This window comes from Ilyonectria robusta (assembly GCF_021365365.1).
Source record: "Ilyonectria robusta strain PMI_751 chromosome Unknown BGZ61scaffold_104, whole genome shotgun sequence".
Lineage (NCBI taxonomy): Eukaryota > Fungi > Ascomycota > Sordariomycetes > Hypocreales > Nectriaceae > Ilyonectria > Ilyonectria robusta.
Genome location: NW_025764538.1, coordinates 15,188 through 33,971, shown reverse-complemented (window position 1 = coordinate 33,971; position 18,784 = coordinate 15,188). Strand labels below are relative to the sequence as shown.

Genomic DNA, 18,784 nt, shown 5'->3' with positions numbered 1-18,784 from the left:
CGGGATCAGACCTTTGTAAAGATGGTCGAGGGGGTGAAGAGTGTTATTGAATTGTGTTATCAACTAGAACTATGGGTACAAAATAAGAAGGAGAATGAGAGCCCTCGAGACTATAGAGTTATTGTGTGTAAAGAAATACATAGAAATGAATTGAAGTACAGAGACGACAGAGATGAGGTGGTGATCTGATAAAGTAAGTTGATAATCAGTCAACTAGAACCATCTGCCACCAATCACATCTCTCGTTCGCAGCCGGGTCTCTCCCCGTGTCAATTCCATCTTTGCTCAACACAGTGAGTGTAGCGTTTTCGCCGTACGCCGGAACCGCTGAAAGACCATCTTGCAGACTCTCAGGGATACCCTGGGTTGCAAAACTGGTAAAGTAGTCCTGCATTACGTACGCAACTGTTTGATTATCTCCCCACATCGTAAGCACAGGAATCCCTGGGTAAACAACGTCCGGGTTGTAGAAGGTGTATTCAACATCCTGTGCGTGGAGTCCAGGAAAAACGTCGAATAGGTAGGAAGAATGGCTGCCGTATGCACTATTCAGAGCGAAGGCATTGCAAACGAAGGTTCCCTCGCCCATGGTCAGCGCGGCGCGTCCAACTTGGTCTTGGTATCCCATCGAGCCATCGAAAACAGGCGGGTACAACACATTCGCAATGTGGTCGATAGTATCCTCGCGGGCAGTAGGAAAGTTGCTGCGGACGAAGTCTAGATACTCCGCATTGTTGGTAACCGGAGCAGTGAACAGAAGACCCTCGTTGGAGTTTTGCCCGACCATGACCCTGACGGATGCGTCGAATTGGCCTTGACTCAGCGCTAACTTCGGATCCTGCGTGATGAAGATTCCATCAACGGACGGACCAAAACCATAGCTGCCATAAGGTGAGGCGAAAATCTGACGGTCATTTGCATCCATCAACTGGTCAGTTGGTAAATTACGAGCCTCTTCGAGGCAGCTAACGTTTGCGAACCGCAAGAAGTCTTGGAACCTTCGCTCCTGGGTGTATGTGGAAGGACTGGGCGTCCATGCCGGAGACTGTATGATAGCCTGTTGGAAAGGCGCTGGGTCGCGGCCACCGTAAGCTGTTAGCTGATGTGTAATGGAGCCTCCACCAGCAGACTCGCCCATGACCGTCACTCGGTTCTTGTCTCCACCAAATAGGTGAATGTGCTCTTGAACCCACTCAAGCGCCATTCTCTGGTCATAGAGTCCTGCGTTGGCCGTGCCATTTGCCTGAAGAGTCGGCCCTGCGAGAAATCCAAATGCACCCAGGCGGTAGTTTAAAGCCACGAAGATAACACCTTCGGAAGAGTTGGTTTGGCTACGCCTAAGTAAACTCCGTGGATCATAGCCGCTCGTCTTAGAACCGACGGCATAGCCGCCACCTTGGGTATATGTAAGTAAAATGTCAAAAATGAAATGCTCTAAGTGTCTTACCGTAGATCCAAACGAGAACAGGGGCTCCGTAGCCTTGGCCTGCCTTTTCAAAGATTCCCTGAGGAACCATGACATCGAGGAAAAGGCAATCCTCATTCTGACTTGGGTCTCGCGGTGGAGTGGAAGAACCGTTCGTGGACGGGACTGCTGCAGCCGTAGCATTTGGAACAGTACCATATTGCAGGTATTCAGGTACCCAACCGATCGTTCCCATCCAAGGAGGATAATTCTGCGGGCACATGCGGGATTCTGAACCATTCTGAATTACAGATCGATCAACTGCCGGAGGTTCAGGGGCCCTGAATCGGAGATCGCCAAGAGGAGGTGCAGCGTAGCGAATGTTCGTGAAGTTGTAATAACCCCCGGTTTCCTAGACGTATCTCAGTATGACGCTATAGGGAAGGAAGATGTGAGGAATACATTAAAATCAGCTGCACGTTGAAGTGCATATCCGAAGTCGAGGACCGGTAGCGAATCGGAGGGGCTTTGCGCAGTGACTACACCTGGAAGTAGAATGGTCAAAGCCCCAAGGAATCCCACCGAACAGTACATTGTAACGATTGATGTCAAATATGATGCTGTGTTCTGCAGAGATATACTAAAATCCCGAATGTCTTCGGGAGGGCGTTCTCTTTTATATAGTTCTTCGTGATTGAACCTTCAAAGTCAAATGTGCACCGATCACCTACTTGAGAGACGCCCAAAATGGCTGCCCTTGGGCCAATAATCGGACGATCAGGTATGAATTAGAGAAGTTGGCGACGTGGTACCCTTGCCCTCGGCAATTCGCTCACACAAGGAGAGGACTAGTGTGGCAATTCTGACGGCACACTACTCCGAGAGATGCACGGATGGCAAGCTATCCCTTAGTGTCGTAAGGCAACACTTACGCTAGTAGCAGGGATTTAAACCCACTACAAAGCGAGAAAGGTGACGTATACGAGGCCCCACCTATTTTCTATGGCGCTAGAAGTTATGGATCCTAGGGATCTACATGACAGTACAAAACGCTTCACTCAGCCACAGAGCTTTTTAAAGTCAATTAGTGTACCGTTGATCTACCGGGCCTCCGTGGGGACTATGGGCCAGGCGTTGCCTTACAACACTCTACGGGATAACCCTAAGTGCCGACGGAATGATTGTTGCTCCGACGAGTCGTGAGTGGATACGGATTGACGAGACTGGGCCTTGTTGTCTAGACCGCGAGCATTTCTTGCGTAATTTCCCTAAGTCTCTCGTAGTTTCACCGACTGACCTATCTTTATCTTAGTGCCAAGATGTTATCAAGGTTTTCGTTTTGTGAAGCGGTTTCGCCGCAAAAGGTGAGGCACCATGCAACTTGCTTATTCTACGTCATACTTCGTCTCCGGCCTTAGACAATGCTAAGTCCAGCACTCGATTTTGGTACGTGTACGGAGGAAACCTTCAAAAGTCCTCGACCACGCTAATCAACGCCACATCCTTCAACCTCTGTAGCCACTTATCGACACATTAGACCCAGATTGACTCCAGTAGGGCCTATACCTATTGTCTCTATAACTTCAGGGGCGATAGGGGAAGCTTATTTTTTATTACTGACTGAAGCCCGCTATATTCTATTGGCGCTTAGCTAAGTGAAATGAGCTTGAAGTACCCCTTGTATTTGTCCTAAATGTGGCGCTGGTATTTGCTTTTTCCTGGCTCAAGACTTTTGAAGGCTTCCTCCGTACCGTTAACAGCAAACTTGGGCCCCTCTACGTAGTTCAGGGGTGGGTAGGAGACTCCTAGCCATTCCATGTTCGATGTGACACGGCGAAATGTTTGTAGCGACTTCGTTCTTGAATCTTTTTTATTGCTGCAAGAGTGCCTGGCACTGTATCTGTCCAGAAATGACAATTGTGACTGCTTTGCCCTGGATACCTCTTGCCAATACACTGATCCTTGTTGAAACACTGGTGGACAGAGCAAACCCAACCGGAATAGTCGACAGGTGCTAGGCTTGGTTTGTAATGCCCAGTCTGATAAAGCACGGAATCAGGTCCGTCTCACATGCTCTGGCTATGTGCGGAGCGGGACAGACTATGGTGCTGAAAGCAGCTACAATATGCATCGGAATGGCCGTGATCCACCTGAAGGAATGGGCCAAGGTGGCTTCGAAGTAGTACCGCAATGCAATTTCACAACGAAAGAGAGCGAAGGATAGTCTGAGTGAGTGAGGCTATGATCGTGAGTTCAGGAAATCATTTGAGCCCGATGAGTGCTGAAGATTCAGCCAATGGAACGAGAGCCACCGAGTTATGTTATCGAAGTTGTTCGACCCTGATCTAGGGCTAAGGGCCCGGTCTCAGGGTGGAGAACTTGAGAAAGGAATCGTCACAGAGCTCCCTGCTGTAGCCAAAACCTTGCGTTTCATGGCCATTCTCAAGGAAGCCTTGGAGGCTGCTGCTAAGAAAGCATAAGTCTGTCGTATCGGCATACCCCTAGATTTATTAGCCCTAAATCGAACATCGCCTGTCCTGCTCGCTTGGTTGCGAAGCCCTGATCCGCCAGTGGCAAACATGCTCCCCTTGCTTCTAATTGACAGAGAAATTAGAGCTATTATGTCCGAAGTACTGCCGAAAGCGCCTACCAGAGGAGAGGCATCAGTACGTGGCCACCCGTAACCAGAAGCTCCACGAGTCATTCTTCACTCTTGAACAATCATCATATCATGCAAATACAGAGGACTAGTAGCCACGGGCTAGGGACAATCTACAAGGATGATACCGCTGGACACGACCGAGACTCTCTTTGGCGCCTATTCCATTGTCGCGGGCTTGCAGTGTCTGGGCGCCTGGGTGGAGGAGTCGCACTGGCCAGCTTTTAGAGGAGGAATTTTCGGGGCCTGTTTGGTACTCTCCCCAACAACTCCTCTTTGATGTTCGGTCTCCGGCATCGTTTCAAGCCAGTGACGAAGCAAGCCGCAAATCCAAACGCGCTGGTAGGTATCACTCAAACTCAACCCTGGTATCAATGACTTCCAGAATACTGAGGTCTTGTTAAAGAAAAGGCTCAAGAATGTACCACCAAAGATCGATATTCGTATTCTGAGTACCCGAGAGGAAAGGGGAGAATGGGCACCCCCCTGTAGGACTTTGTCTCAAATATCCGAACTAACGACACCGCCGTTACACGCGACGTAGCTGGGGAACGCTTTGCTTATTAGCGTGAAATGAGCTGAATTTATGGTTCCGCTAGCTGTGACCCCAACCTGACAGAACTGCCGAAGGAGATTCCCGTGTCAAGCTTGACGAAGTTCACTGGCTGAAGCCGGGCTTAAGTGAAACCTAAGTCCGCAGGCCGAAGGTTTGACGTCGTCATGTCGCCCCATGCGGTGTGGTTCTTATCTCCGTTGCCCCGCTCTCCTGTTGAAGTCCGTTCAGGCCCTCTCCGGGCTGGAATCGTATAAATAATAGAGCCCAAAAAGCCACGTTCAATTTTCAGTCCTCCATTTCCTCAGAAACTCCTATCGAGACACCTCAAAGCAGCCCGTTCAATTTTGACCCAAGACCACATCCCACAATGACCAGAGTACTCCTTACTGGCGGCAGCGGCTTCATTGCCACCCATATTCTTCAGCTTCTTCTGGAACGAGGGTAGGTTCACAATGCCAGAGGAATGGACATAACGCCGCTAACCGAAGTGCAGCCACTCCGTCGTCACCACTGTACGCAGTTCTGCCAAGGCGGAAAGCATTAAGAAGGCCCACCCCGACCTAGGACTTGAAAGGCTCGATTTCGCCATTGTCCCTGACATCGCGAAGGCTAGTGCCTTCGACGAGGCGGTTATCTCTGATCCTCCCTTTGAGACTGTTATTCACACCGCAAGCCCGTTCCACTTTAATGTGACGGATATCAAGAGAGACCTTTTGGATCCTGCCATCAACGGCACGACTGGCATCCTCCATGCCATCAAGAAGAGCGCTCCATCTGTAAAGCGCGTGGTAAGTTGCAGAAGCTCACGTCTAGCTATTACGGCCACTTATTGTATCAGGTCATCACATCGTCTTTCGGATCTATGATGGACATTTCCAAGGGTCTCTGGCCTGGCCATACCTACAACGAGGAGGACTGGAACCCAGTCACGGCTGAGCAAGCCATGGAAAACCCGGGCTTTGGTTACTCTGGTAGGCCTCAACGCCATGTGCCCGTGTTAATGGTGCTGACAAGTCCCCGCAATAGCGAGCAAGACATTTGCTGAAAAGGCCGCCTGGGCCTTTGTTGCAGAGGAGAAGCCGGAATTTACAATCTCGACTATTCTGCCGCCTCTTGTATTTGGTCCTGCTGTTCAGAGCCTGGCCTCTCTGGATGCCTTGAACACATCCAATCAATTCATTCGAAGCTTCACGATTGGCGCAGCTAAAGAAGCGATCCCTCCCACCACGGTCTGTCTGCCTTAAAAAGAATCACACATAAGACGCATCAGGTAGCGACTGGACAGTTCTAACAGTGACTCAACAGAACCCCATCTTTGTGGACGTTCGAGATGTCGCATTTGCACATGTCATGGCGGCCGAGAAGGCAGAGGCCGGTGGCAAGCGGTTCTTTGTCGTTGGCGGATACTGCTCCAACGCCGAGATCATCGAAATCATTCGCAAGAAATTCCCCGAATACCGGGACAATCTGCCGCCCCCGTCCGTGTCTGGAGGAGGTTAGTGTCATATCCTTCCATTTACCCCTTCCTGCACGATGTGACGCTAATTACAGCCTAGAACTTCCCGCGGAAGTCTACGGTTTTGACACGCGCAAGAGCGTCGAGATCCTCGGTATCAAATACAGATCCCTGGAGGATTGCGTCACGGAGACTGTTCGCTCCTTCTCTGCGGTCAAACAGTCGTAGTAGGCACGGCAACGTGTATTATCAAAGGGCAAAAGGTCGGTAGGGTAGCAAGTTGATTTGGCTGTAAGAATCGTCAACTATGAGACATCTGTCAGTTACATAGTTCACGAGAAAGTAGAAGAGGATGAACCCAGAGTTTGAAAACCCCCTAGTACTTAGAACATGCCCCCGCTCACCTTTACCCTGACGCACGCATTCTCGGTTTGTCGTTAAAAATCCGGAACAGTACCGAGACGCTAATGCAACCGTCTGACGCGCTAATAAGCAGTGGGTCGCATCAGCAACAGGGAGTGGGCTGCTGAGATATGGTCTAACTTAAGTTAGGTACTACGTATGCCTATCTAAGGTAGGTTTGAATGACTCGTTGGTTAAGTCGATGTAGACCAGCTGATCGGCATGGACCATGCCAGAGTAAGCAAGCTGCATACCGACCCCTTTTCTCCTCACCCATGTTGTCGGCTGACAGTCGCCAAAGGCTTCTGGCTACCACGCTACGCGCCATGGATGACGTGATGAATATCGACGCCCCTGCGTATGTCGCGAGCTGTATTGTTTCCCAATGTCCACTTGGGCACTCTGCTATGCTTGAAGTTATTGTGCAGTTTAGTCGGGGCTAGGCGATTCCTGATGCAGACAGAGAGACCTTCCGAGCCGGAGAAACGCTTCCTTGACTTGCTAGCCGGACCAAACTTCGGCTAGATGATGCAGGTGATGCATGACGTGAACCTCGTCAACTCGCAGCCGGGGGATTGACCTGCCGAAGACCGAGGGAAGCTTAAATGAAGGGATTGGGCGGAAGAGGTTGTGTGCCTGATAGTCGGTTTCTAGAGTTAGCGGACTAACACTTGGCGCCATGGAAGAGGCAAGACAGATACCTAGAAACAAGACCAATTAATCAAGTTCCCCTGTCACACTCGTGCAAGCATGTGACGGTACAGAACGCGAAACAGTAGTCCGAACAGTGATTTCAACAATGGTCCACTAGTTATACAGGATCAAGTCGGTTATGCATACACGACGCGACAGGTAATCAGTTCCAACGATCCGCCGCAACCGCCACCTCTGATCTGATTCCATCACCCACCCGCTCGCGTTTCTGGTATCTGCGGCAGGCATGATGCAGCGTGCACTCCGGCCCGATGACCAGAGAACACGCCATCTGCGAGTGAAAGGCCACTAACGTAGGAATTGGAGCAGATTCCAACGGCGCTTCGACCCGCGGCGTAGAGTCCTTGAATCTCTTGGCCAGCCTTGTTCAGAACAAGGCCGGAACTGCCATCAACTTTCAGTCCACCTAATGTAAAAGCTGGGATGGGATATATTAGCGACTTGCGGAGAGAGAGGTCGACCCCGTAAAACGGGCCGCGCTGGATCGGTTTGCACTGTTCCTTCGCCTTCCGTGCCGGATCATCAACCCCGGCTGTAATGGCATCATTGTATGCCTTTACGGTCTTCACCAAACCGTTTCGTGATATACCGAGCTTAGTGGCCAGCTCTTCGAGTGTCTTGGCCTTTCGGTGTCCAATGGAGAAGATATAGAGGGACTGTGCGAGCTGGAACAATTGCGATTCGCTCTTGACTTGTGCCCTCGCTCTCTTCCACGTTTCGTCGTCGACAATTAGAAACCCGCGGCCATCGAAGTTGCGAATCATTCTGCTTGTAAACGTTGAGCCGTAGACGTCTTCGTTCAAAATCCGTCGTCCGTCTACGGACACAGCGATCCCCTGGAGAAACGCAGAAGGGGGGGCAATGAATCTTGAAACATTCACGCGATCCATGCAGCCAACGGAGCCGCCAACGCTCTCTCCGAGGCAGATGCCAGCGCCATCGTCGCCTTCTGTTCCAAGAGGGCTCGTGAGCACGAACTGAGGAAGATGTTCTCGAACCATGTCCAGATTTGCTGCAAACCCGCCGGAAGAGATCACCACACCTGCCTGAGATGTTGCAACTTTCGTCTCTGCAGACCGCCGCCATATGACGTCTGCTACGCCGTTGACAATCCTTCCTGTCGGGGGCGACAACATGAATAGCGTCTTGCCCCAATCCGCGATCAGGCGATGGAGTCTGAAACGCCAACCACGCTCCAACATTGTAGTATAGCGGACGCCGCCTATTCTCCCGTCGTCGTCCACAATGAGGTGGTCGACACGACTGAGTGGTTGGAACGTGACCCCGAGCGCCTGCGCTGAATCTCTCAGGCTTCTCCATAGTACGCCGCCGGCCATACCCTTGCCAAGTTGACGATGGCCACGCGGAGCTGGATTTGCTCTCAAGTTGAACAGATGGGCTTTTTCGTTACCTGAGAAGTACAAGTAATGCCTGTCCGTCGGAAACGACGTCTTGTAATCGCAGAGAGATGAGCCGAAGGTGGCGCCATGCTTTTCGAGCCACGCAACTCTCGCCGGACTCCCTTCACAGAATCTTTTCAATGTTGTGTCATCGATCACACCGTCCACCTCTTCTTTTAGGTAGTTGAACATATTCTCGGACGTCTCATCGTAACCAGCAGCCTTCTGATAGGGTGTTCCACCCCCGGCGTAGAACACGCCCCCGGAGAGCGCAGATGAGCCTCCACCGTGACCGCGATCCAGGACGAGCACTGACGCGCCTTTCTCTGCAGCAGAAATGGCAGCACTGGCTCCAGCAATTCCGTAGCCCACGACGATAAGGTCATAGTTCTTAGGCAGCGTGCCGGGTGGTATCTGGACCTGGATTCTGGATGTCGCGGTTTTCGTACGTGTTGCTGTCGAAAAGGTCAGGGGATGAAGCCCGTCTTGACGTCGCAGACGACTGGCAGCGATGGCTCTCAAACTTTTTAATTGGGCGGTCGGCATGGCTCTGTTGGCGCTAATAACCATTTTCGAGTGTGATACTATTGTACTGTGACAATGGTGGATGGATTCCAGTTGTAACCTTCAACTTTGGCCACAGGTAGACTTCGAAGGCAGTGGGATAATAACCATAACACGATCATAGTGCCCGGGGCCATGTTATAACTTCTGTCCGGGAGTTGCGGGAGCCTAGCTTAGAGCTCCGTGGCGGTGCCGAGGGAACTAGACCACAATGCACGAAATGAATATTACGGAGTAAATCCACCCACGGCATGCGGTCTCCGAGACGGCCCAACTGCAACTTATTCTCTAGCCCAAGGATAAGAATGACAAATCAACTTCTCTGATCACTGAGGAGGCTACCAAACTCTCTTCCTATTCCAAAGTAGTGCATTAGTTCATGTCACCGAGCCTTTGAAGTAATACACACTGCGGATAGCTCGGAGGAGCGATCATTTCGGTACTGGGCCAATCCAGATATAAAGTTCATTCGATGCAACTATCTCCAAATGACAAGGGGGTCCGTGATTCTCTAGAGGAGGGACCGAATGGCGGTCTAACGAGGCGGAAGCCGCGTCCCGTTCACCACCCCATTCCCGAGCCGCTCCCTGTGCGTGCCAGACTCAGCCGTTGCACTGCCGTTGGATGCTATAACACTTCCAGACAAAGAGGCTATGCAAACAAGCTATAATTGAGGGCGATGGAGAATTGAAAGAGGATGGCTGGGATAAGATTTAGATTTCTTTGAAGTTTCAATATAGACTTTTATTCTCTCCATCTTGCATACCCTCCGTGACCGCTCTGAAATGATACCGGCAGACAGATCACGAGCTCAACCTACCCCGTTCTCAACACCTGCTCGCTCCATTACGACAGCCGGGACACGTTGATCTGACTTTTCCGGCCCATCGATTAGTCGATATCCCTGCGACCCGAGCCAAAGCTGTAGCTGTAGTGTAAGATAACTACCTCAACACGGTTACCTCTTCTCCTCTTGGCGGGCGGACCGGCGCTCAGCTAACCCCTGACCTTGGCGTTGGCGGTGCGATCTACGATGCGTACTATTGAAAGACCCTATTACTTCAGTGTGGGTTAAGGTTCAGTGCTGGGAACCCAGTTAAGTAGCGTTCGTTGAATAAAACTAGCTTCTGTACGATAAACTCTACGCCGACTTTGCGGCAGCCTCCACAGCCTCCTTGATCGTCAAAGGCTTAATCTCTGGAAACATTTCGTTGAGTGCCCCCTCCTCCTTGATGTTGAAGGAGCCGTCCGCAAATAACTGCCCAAAAGTCCCAAGAAATTGAGATAGCACTTCCTTGTTAGGCACGGACATAAGATGTAGATATTTATCCACTGCTGGAAGGAGTGTGACCCTTCCATTTTTGAGATCTTCTACGCTGTCATGAACGATCGTGAAGGGCGTACCTGTGATAACATGGGCGAGCCCGACGGGTCAGTAAAAGCTCATATGCCATAATGTAGTAATCAAACCTACCTTTTGCAGCTTGAGCAGATTTTACGAAGTCGTTCCAGGTGGACTTATCCCCAACGATGCGGTATGAAGAATCCCACTTCTCTAGATCTAGAGCCGCATCGACATACCTCCCAATATCAAGTGAATGGGTGAAGGCGATTGGCGTGTTACCTGAGCCCGGAATGGCAGCCATATTATGCTCCATGTCAATAACGACAATCAGAGGTGACATGTAACTCTTAATCAAAGGACCGGTATAGTAATCCAGAAGGAACCCAGGGTAAAAGACGGTATACTCTAGGTCAGATTTCTGTAGCTCTGCAATAGCTTGGAGTTTCATAGGCACCGAGGGTGCCATTTCCTGGTGACTAACCGAAGAGTTAGAACTTCCCCTTTGCACAGTCCTAGCGGGGCGGCAAGCACTTACCTTGCGTCAAGGGGTAATCCCCAGTTGCTGGGGATAAATCTTCGCGTCGTTTTCGATCCCTGAGCAGCCTGAATTAGGCAAACCTCCGGAGCGACGCCTGCTACGGGCATCGTGAAAAGCGCAGAGATGACAGTATCAATCTTGTTTTTTTCAAACACCTTCGTCAGTTCCTCGACATCGGAATAATCGACTGCGATGACCGGAACCCCGGTTTCTTTCGCTAGGGAATCGTTTGCCTAAATTGTTCAGCGATCGTGATGGTCCATAGAAGACATCGAGGTATAAAAACATAAAGAAAATATAAGGCTCAGATGAACACATCTGGCAAGAGACGGCAACGTACCTTTCGACTGAGGATCTTGACTTCATGTTTGCCACGACTGGTGATGGCATCAACCAAGGCACGTCCAATCCCACCAGTTCCACCTGCCACTGCTATGATGGCCATATTCTTCGCTAAGGGATTGAATCGCAGAATGATTGAGTTTTAAAATAGCTAGCCGGGTTCTGGTTCATGTTATGGTTCTGTGGCGTTGGTAAGGAAGGCGCGGATTTATAGGCAGGCGAGATGATCCCCAGTGTAGCTTTGAGAACGCCTAGCCGGGGTTCAGAGAGTTCGAGCAGGCCGACAGCTCTGTATAACAAAGTCAATCTCCGGAGCTAACCAAAATATGTCGGCCTTTAAGGGCTTTGATTTATAATATCGAAATCTGCCAAACTCGTATACCTCGAAACTCCATGCGAAACTCTACCATTGTCTAGTGTCTAACATCCGTAAGCCTCTATAGACTCTAGCCATAACAATAGAGATAAGAGAGCGGTAATAATAGAATGGTGGGGAGGAGCTAATGCAGTTTGCTTACGCACTAAAAATCGAGATCTGAAACATGCTTTGCTCCTAGTTCTTCACTCCTATGATCGATTCACACGAGGTTGAGACCCGTCATATCCCTGAGTTTAAACTCTGCCCTCTTCCTTGCGAGGTTGCCCGAGATATTTTACCATTGAATTGAACCTACTACAATCACATTGACGATGGCTGGCCATCGATAAGCTATGAGTGACAAATCCGATCATGACAAGATAATGCCACGATGACGAATTCCCCCGCAAAGGCCTCCATGAATGACGGAAGGGTGGGAGCGCTAGTGCATCCTGCTTACGCACTAGAAAATCGTACCGTATGAACTCGGTAAATTCAATCTTTTTTCTGGGACTAGCTAAGCGCTATGAGGAAGTGATCCGCGAAGCCGTTGGTTAGAAAAAAACCCGGAATGGATAAGTGGGGATGCAAACGCACTTGAATTTACCGAGTCTGTACGATATTCCAAGGGTGCTCGATCCACCGTATAGATTAAAAATGGCAAGTGGAGTCAAAGAGGCTGTTACTAGTTCGCACCAAGTAGGCAGTCTTAGTTCACCCCCAGGACCGCTCGGACAAAAGCTCGGCATTGCTGCCGATTCCATGTAATAAGTTCCGTGCGGAACCCCTGTGTCAAGTGTGTCAAGGGGGGTAAGCAGGTTGCATATCAATAGTCCAAGCCCACTTCTGCCCTCCCCCCCAACCAAATCCTTTTGACCACATTTCGACTTTCACAGTAGTTTTTGGGCCATGGATGGTATCCTAACAGCTAGTGTCCCTGGGTCGATTGTGGTCCTGGGGTCAATGCCTCAGCGGCTGGAAGCAAAACACTCAGGCGATGATTGGACTGGCGTGACAAGCCCATCGGAGAGAAGGAAGCGGCAAAATCGGCTGCATCAAAGGGCTTATCGTATGTCTCGACCCATGTTTGTCCTCTTTCCCATTTGCAGTTAGCTGACCCAGCTGCGTGTTGCGGCATAGGAAAGAAAAGACGTCATCGCCCCGGTCAGCCCAGGCCAACGCCGGGTTCTCTATATCCTGCAAGTGAAGGCGTGGATAATCCGGTACCATTCCAAAATGGCGAGATGGAGGAGAATGATGGGGGACAAGACAGTGCCCCACAAGAGGGTCATCTCCTTCTGCCCACTCCCGAGTCGCGCGCAGTGGTTCAAAAGTTTACGCAAAGAGCGTGTGAAGATTACGAGCAAGGCGCGCCGCGACTTGAACATCTCTATATTATAGTGAGGCTCAATGTCCTTGCTGCTATCGCGCGTAACGCCACGCTACTCGGTTTCATGTTCGAAGGGCTGTGCAGCCCTGAGCTCGTTTCGCCATTCAACCAGCAAGGTCCTGATTTTCTCTCCACCATCATACCATCGCAGCCATTTCTGGGCTGGCTTCGGCCGACAGCATTGCAGGTCACCGTGCGGCACCATCCCTGGATCGACCTGATTCCCATTCCCCGAATGCGTGACAACATCCTGTGCGCGCTTAGGGATGGACTACTTAACAATAAGACATTAGGTCTCGACGTTCTTAACGTGGGAGACTCTCACGGTGATGCAGCTTGTCTTATTGTCTGGGGCGAGTCCTGGGACCCCAAGGGCTGGGAGGCGAGCGTCCCGTTCTTGCGGAAGTGGGGTGGGTTGATGGAGGGCTGTTCTGCATTGTTGGAGGCAACAAACTCCTGGCGCCACAAGAGAGGCGAGAAGAAGATAATTTTGTAGTTTCGTTTGATAAGCGCCGGGGCGAATGGCTTAGCCATATTATTCTCAACGTAACTAGTCTAGAAGTGTAGCCTTGGGCTCACGTCCCCCACCCCCCCAAACTTCTGCCATGAACTCAGTGACCTTTCTCACCTTGATGTCTGGGAACGTCTCGTTGATCGTGTGCAGTGGTTTGAGGTCAAATTGCCCATTCTCAATCATAATCCCCAGGCTTGCCATATAGCCTTCAAGAATATCCCTTGGCACAAATAGATTGGACGGCAAGGTCTTAGGAAGCGCCTTTGTCTTTCCGCTCTGCATGAGCTCCAGAGAGTCATACGTGACGTCGAACTTAGCGCCGGTGGCCTCCTCAATCGCGCGGAGCAATTCGTTGAAGGTTACCTTGTCGTTGATCACGTATGTCTCTTTCTCCCACTGAGATAGTCTCAGGCTTGCCGCAACAAACCTGGCAATGTCCACGGTATAGTTCATGACAATGGGAACATTACCTGAGCCTGGTAGTGCAGCGCGGTGGTTCACGATGTCAATCGCATACGGGAAGGGCGGCATGTAAGAAGGGGCATGTGGGATGACCCAATAATCAAGGAAGCACCCGACATACCAAGCCGAGTATTCGAGAGAAGTTTCCTTCAGAATGCGCAATACCTCGCGCTTCGCCCTGGCAACGTAGAGAGTCTCCAATTCGCTTTAAGCATACTGATGTTAGTGGGTACATGGACGAGATCCTCGAGTCCATGTGAAACATACCGTTCCGAATATCCAGCTCCCCAAATACTAGGAATGTATCGGCGTGTTGTCTTCGACTCCTCGGCAGCCTTGATAAGGTTGAACTCTGGCGTGGCGTCGACCTGAATGTTGAGTACTGAAATGACGGTCCCGACCTCGTTCTCTTCAAGGACTCGCTTGATGTCGCCTATATCATTGTAGTCCATCTGGACGGTACGGGAGATAGAGGGCTCTGTCTTGCTTTGTGACGGACCATTCTGGCGACGACATTAGCATCATCGCAACGTTATTGGGAAGGGGGGAATTTTTCCGTAGTACCTTTCGACTGAGCACCAAAACCTCGTGGTCGCCAGCCGTGACAAGGGCGTCAACGATTGTGCGACCTAAGCCCCCGGTTCCTCCTGCGACTGCAATTTTCTTTGCCATGCTTGGTATGATTTCTTCCCTATTGGTTTCGAATGAGAATGAACAAGGAGCATTTCGTTCTGATTGGGGGTTTAAATATATTATGACAGGCACACACCTTCGTCGCAATTACAAATCATCGGTAGCAATGACTCCCGACTTGATTAGTGTATCAAGTCATAATAAGCAAAGGAAAGGAAATTTAAGAAAAGGGTTAACAAACCGATCCATTCACATGAAGGCGAAACCCTGAGCACACTTACACTTCGAGGATGAGTCGCCCTAAGGGAATGACGGAACATTCAGGAGCAGCTAATGCGACCTGCTTACGCACTAAATTCGGAATTCTAAAAGGGCAATGTCTGTGCTCTATGCTCTGACTGATTCGCGCGCGGCAATTTGAAATCAGATATCAGGCTGGTAGATTCGAACCTCAACTGGCTGCTCCACATTGTCGACAGAAACTCAAATCCTTTGTTGTTTTTCAAATACCTTCTCTTGGGTCGGTTCGATCACAAAGTCCGTCTCCGTGGAGAATGCCGCCCCAGGGGTGGCTTTTAACTCAGCCAATACTTAGATCGCCTTGAAAAGTGATATATTTGGGTCCGCGCTTCAAGGTGCTCTGTTGGCCTACAACTCTCATAAATCATACGACCTCTTTTCCATCTCACCTTCTCTATTGCGCTTTCGTCTACCCCAACGTACCTCGACTCAAAAATGTCGGCGTCCCTAAAGTATACCTCCAAGCTTTTTGGAGCACGAGTCTTGATCATCGGTGGCTCTAATGGCATCGGATATGCCGTAGCCGAAGACGTCATCGAACATGGAGCTGCGAGCGTCGTCATCTCCAGCTCCAACGCAGACCGCGTTGCGGGTGCCGTGTCTCGGTTGAAGCAGACCTACTCAACGACGGAATGTCAAATTAGCGGCTTTCCATGCGACCTGAGCCAAGACAACACCATCGAGTCCAATATCGTCGCTCTCTTCGATGCCGTGACCGCCAACGGTACCCAGAAACTGGATCACATCGCCTTCACGGCTGGCGAACCGCCTGTTGTTAAGCCACTAGAGGAAGTGGACATCCACTTTATCAAGAAGACGGGCATGATTCGTGTCTTTGCCCCAATACTCATGGCTAAGCATGCTGTCAAGTATTTGAATCCTGGCCCAGCATCCAGTATCACGTTGACTACTGGTGCCAGTTCAGAGAAGCCGATCCCCAATTGGGTCGTCCTGGGCTCATACACTGCTGCCTTGAAGGGCTTGGTGAGAAGCCTGGCACTCGATCTCAGACCGATCCGAGTCAACGTGGCCTGTCATGGCGCAGTTGATACAGACCTTGTCGAGGGACTCATTGGAGAAGTATTGCCGGAACAAAGAGAGCAGGCCCGTAGTGGCCTTGCCAAAGCAACTGCGACCGGGGTAATTGGCAAGCCAGAAGATGCCGCCGAGGCATATTTGTACTTTATGAAGGATCGCAACGTGACGGGGACTTCGGTAGATACTGATGGAGGCATGTTGCTTTTGTAGAAGAGGTAGCTACCATTTGAAAGCTTGTCCGGTGTGTTGAGGCCGCAAGCGCTTACCTTGTTTTTTCCCTCCGTTTGTTTTTGTCTTGTGATCCATCATGGCTTCCATATATCTGGCCTTCTGCCGGGCCTTAGAGAATAGAAAGTGTAAGCCCGGCTCGACGACGATCCAAGAGACTCGTAGCGAGCGAAGGGGAAGAAATAATCTGATTGCTCATCTAATCCTCCTTTCCGGCCATCAAAAAGTTTGTCCGAGTCAGAAGAGTTGGGGAAATTCATCAGTGAAGCTTGGCTCAAATCTTGACTCTGGTGCTAGCTTGGTGCTATTCCATGCTGAAAATTTCCAACAAACTCGACGACAGGGTAGGGTCTCTAGGCAGCAATGAAGGAGAGTGCAGGTGTTTATCGTACTAATGATTGCGGGGGCGCTAGTAGATGCTGAAATGGAAAGTATTATTAATACATCATGCTATTCGGACTATTCGGACTACTCGGACAAATACACGGACGAACAAGCTCTACACAGGTGCCTAGGTACCTAAGAACATAGGGCACTTGCACCTAAGGCTAGGTACCTGTTCACAACATGTTCGTCCGCACTCCTTGACGTTTGGCAATACTGAGTTAAAGACATCCCGTTGCCCCGCCGAATATTTCGCCTGTATGCCCTCTCGTTATCGAATCAATATTCTTCCGTGACTTCCATTCCTTCTTGGCGCATCGTGACGTCATATATTTATCACAAGCAATTGCTATTCTGCCAGGTGCACAAAAACAGGTCAAATATATCTAGGTTGTAATGTCTTGGAGTTGCGATATTCAGGTCTAAAAACCATCGAAGCGTACATAAAAAACCGTCCGCTAGATTCATTGCCTCGTGCAATATTCGCCGTCGGCTCAACTCGTAGGCATGGGTATTCCGAGAAGGAAAACCTAACGCAGCTGTCTCCCACGTCTACCACGCGTATGCTTCAGCAGGAGCGCGTGGCCATGAACCTTAAATCACATGTGGCTGATAATTGTTAACTTGTGAATTGAGGGAGATGGAAATGAATATTTCCGCGTGAACGAGATAAATTACGTTTCAACTTTTGTGTACAAAAATTACCAAATTTTGAAGAACACCAAAACGGAACTGTATTTAGTTTTTTTGCTGCGTGGTTTGGGGTTGGCTGGACAACGTGTGGACGTGGGGCAAAATACGGCTGCCTGAGAAGGATAGCATTCATGCTGCCTCTGGAACTTGCACCCTGGAACATCGAGCCAGATTTGATCAGGCAGCAGAGAACTGCCGGCATATAAACCGCGCTCTCTAAGTGACCACAATACTGGATTGCAACTCCTTGTATCTCGGACAAAATGACACATCAGCTTCATCTCCCCCTCGAGCTCATTCTCCAAATTGTAGAAGCTTCCCTACCAACCGGAGGGCCTCAATTCATCGCCAATGTCTCGACTCCGGGCGCTCAACTGCTGGTCGCCTGGTCGCAGGTCTGCCGTGCAACGTACGAGCCGGCAACCCGGCTGCTGAGGCAGCATTGCATATACATTGACAGCTTTGCAAGACTCCAAGCGTTTCTACGATGTCTATCGGCCTCGAAAGCATCCGGTCCCGCCTCGACCCTCCCGCCGGCCATCCCCCCCGGATCCATCTCCTCCATTTACCTGGGGCTAGGCACGGATCCTCTCCTAGGATTTGTTGGATCTCTGATAATAAGAGACCTCTTGGTCGAGCTGGGTGACTCGGTCCGCCGGCTAATTCTGGATGTGCCGCTCCGCAGCCTTGACCAAGAGAGCGGACTTGACACGGCCTTTAACCAGCGGCTCTCCGAGGGTCTCTCGGCACTGAGCAATGTCGAAGAGTTCGTGTCGGTTGGGGGGTTGCCAACTCTCGACTTTTGGCGTCACGAATCCAATTTCTGGGAGCGCTGGCCAAAACTGCGACGTCTGGCCGGCTTCCAGGTCAACATCGCCGAGGAATCGCTCTGGTATCATGTAACCAGGTCTCGCGCGCTTGAGCAAGTGGTTATCTCTCGTCCACACCTGCTGCGAGTGGACAGGTGGAATTTCAAGCGTGCCATCGGTAAGTACTGGCGTCTTGAATCCGGGGGGGATCCCACTTTGGCCAGGCGCATGCGCATTGTGCTTGCGGATCACGAGTTCACCCCGTCGATCATCGATGATTCGGAGGGAGACAAAAATGACCCGATGGGGCTTGTGTGTATTTCGAAATTTGATGTGCCTATATCAGGCAATTCGATAGTGAGGACTGATCATGCTTGTCGGGAGTGGATGATCCAGGCGGCGAAGGAGGGGACTCTTTGGGGATGAGACCTGAGGATAGGTCTGGTCTGGAACAAATCCGATAGCCGATTGAACAGGATCAGGCATTCTGGTGTAGTTTATATTTATTTTAGCCAACTTTCGTGTAAGTGAAATTGACGAGTTTTGGTGGTGCTTTTTTCTTTTTGCCTGGTGAACGAGTGCTTGTGCATAGTA

At 50.5% G+C, this 18,784-nt stretch overlaps 8 protein-coding genes across 8 annotated transcripts; 4 read left to right on the top strand and 4 right to left on the bottom strand.

The window, feature by feature from the left end:
* Positions 1 to 211: 211 nt before the first annotated feature.
* Positions 212 to 1,921, bottom strand: BGZ61DRAFT_308022 (Alpha/Beta hydrolase protein; the record flags this gene model as incomplete). The annotated part of the gene is made up of 3 exons (XM_046238766.1): positions 212 to 1,395; positions 1,448 to 1,817; positions 1,868 to 1,921. Coding segments are annotated over 3 exons (1,608 nt in total), but the record flags the coding sequence as incomplete, so codon positions are not given.
* Positions 1,922 to 4,987: 3,066 nt separating this feature from the next.
* On the top strand, positions 4,988 to 6,304 carry BGZ61DRAFT_375925 (NADPH-dependent methylglyoxal reductase-like protein GRE2; the record flags this gene model as incomplete). Its single annotated transcript, XM_046242456.1, has 6 exons — positions 4,988 to 5,061; positions 5,114 to 5,408; positions 5,459 to 5,591; positions 5,647 to 5,849; positions 5,926 to 6,119; positions 6,172 to 6,304. 6 exons carry the CDS (start codon positions 4,988 to 4,990, stop codon positions 6,302 to 6,304), a joined length of 1,032 nt encoding a protein of 343 aa, XP_046093312.1.
* Positions 6,305 to 7,380: 1,076 nt separating this feature from the next.
* Positions 7,381 to 9,138, bottom strand: BGZ61DRAFT_375920 (fumarate reductase/succinate dehydrogenase flavoprotein domain protein; the record flags this gene model as incomplete). The annotated part of the gene is made up of 1 exon (XM_046242455.1): positions 7,381 to 9,138. The coding sequence occupies one exon, from the start codon at positions 9,136 to 9,138 to the stop codon at positions 7,381 to 7,383; it is 1,758 nt and encodes a 585-aa protein (XP_046093311.1).
* Positions 9,139 to 10,297: 1,159 nt separating this feature from the next.
* Positions 10,298 to 11,484, bottom strand: BGZ61DRAFT_501095 (uncharacterized protein; the record flags this gene model as incomplete). The annotated part of the gene is made up of 4 exons (XM_046251652.1): positions 10,298 to 10,560; positions 10,631 to 10,977; positions 11,037 to 11,272; positions 11,380 to 11,484. The coding sequence occupies 4 exons, from the start codon at positions 11,482 to 11,484 to the stop codon at positions 10,298 to 10,300; spliced, it is 951 nt and encodes a 316-aa protein (XP_046093310.1).
* A 1,203-nt stretch (positions 11,485 to 12,687) lies between these two features.
* On the top strand, positions 12,688 to 13,689 carry BGZ61DRAFT_406588 (uncharacterized protein). Its single transcript, XM_046243158.1, has 2 exons — positions 12,688 to 12,828; positions 12,984 to 13,689. Exons 1-2 carry the CDS (start codon positions 12,703 to 12,705, stop codon positions 13,623 to 13,625), a joined length of 768 nt encoding a protein of 255 aa, XP_046093309.1. The 5' UTR covers positions 12,688 to 12,702; the 3' UTR covers positions 13,626 to 13,689.
* Positions 13,346 to 14,777, bottom strand: BGZ61DRAFT_545948 (uncharacterized protein; the record flags this gene model as incomplete). The annotated part of the gene is made up of 3 exons (XM_046255318.1): positions 13,346 to 14,310; positions 14,373 to 14,608; positions 14,670 to 14,777. 3 exons carry the CDS (start codon positions 14,775 to 14,777, stop codon positions 13,680 to 13,682), a joined length of 975 nt encoding a protein of 324 aa, XP_046093308.1. The 3' UTR covers positions 13,346 to 13,679.
* A 696-nt stretch (positions 14,778 to 15,473) lies between these two features.
* Positions 15,474 to 16,286, top strand: BGZ61DRAFT_375939 (uncharacterized protein; the record flags this gene model as incomplete). The annotated part of the gene is made up of 1 exon (XM_046242457.1): positions 15,474 to 16,286. One exon carries the CDS (start codon positions 15,474 to 15,476, stop codon positions 16,284 to 16,286), a length of 813 nt encoding a protein of 270 aa, XP_046093307.1.
* Positions 16,287 to 17,527: 1,241 nt separating this feature from the next.
* Positions 17,528 to 18,753, top strand: BGZ61DRAFT_469478 (uncharacterized protein). Its single transcript, XM_046247960.1, has one exon. The coding sequence runs from the start codon at positions 17,645 to 17,647 to the stop codon at positions 18,614 to 18,616; it is 972 nt and encodes a 323-aa protein (XP_046093306.1). The 5' UTR covers positions 17,528 to 17,644; the 3' UTR covers positions 18,617 to 18,753.
* Positions 18,754 to 18,784: the final 31 nt, after the last annotated feature.

What these genes read in the sequence shown, in the direction of transcription:
- BGZ61DRAFT_406588 (XM_046243158.1), top strand. Translation starts at nt 12,703, where the DNA reads ATGCCTCAGCGGCTGGAAGCAAAACACTCAGGCGATGATTGGACTGGC. An exon ending in GTATGTCTCGACCCATGTTT is followed by an intron (nt 12,829 to 12,983) that starts GTCCTCTTTCCC and finishes CAAAATGGCGAG; the next exon opens with ATGGAGGAGAATGATGGGGG.
- BGZ61DRAFT_469478 (XM_046247960.1), top strand. Translation starts at nt 17,645, where the DNA reads ATGACACATCAGCTTCATCTCCCCCTCGAGCTCATTCTCCAAATTGTA.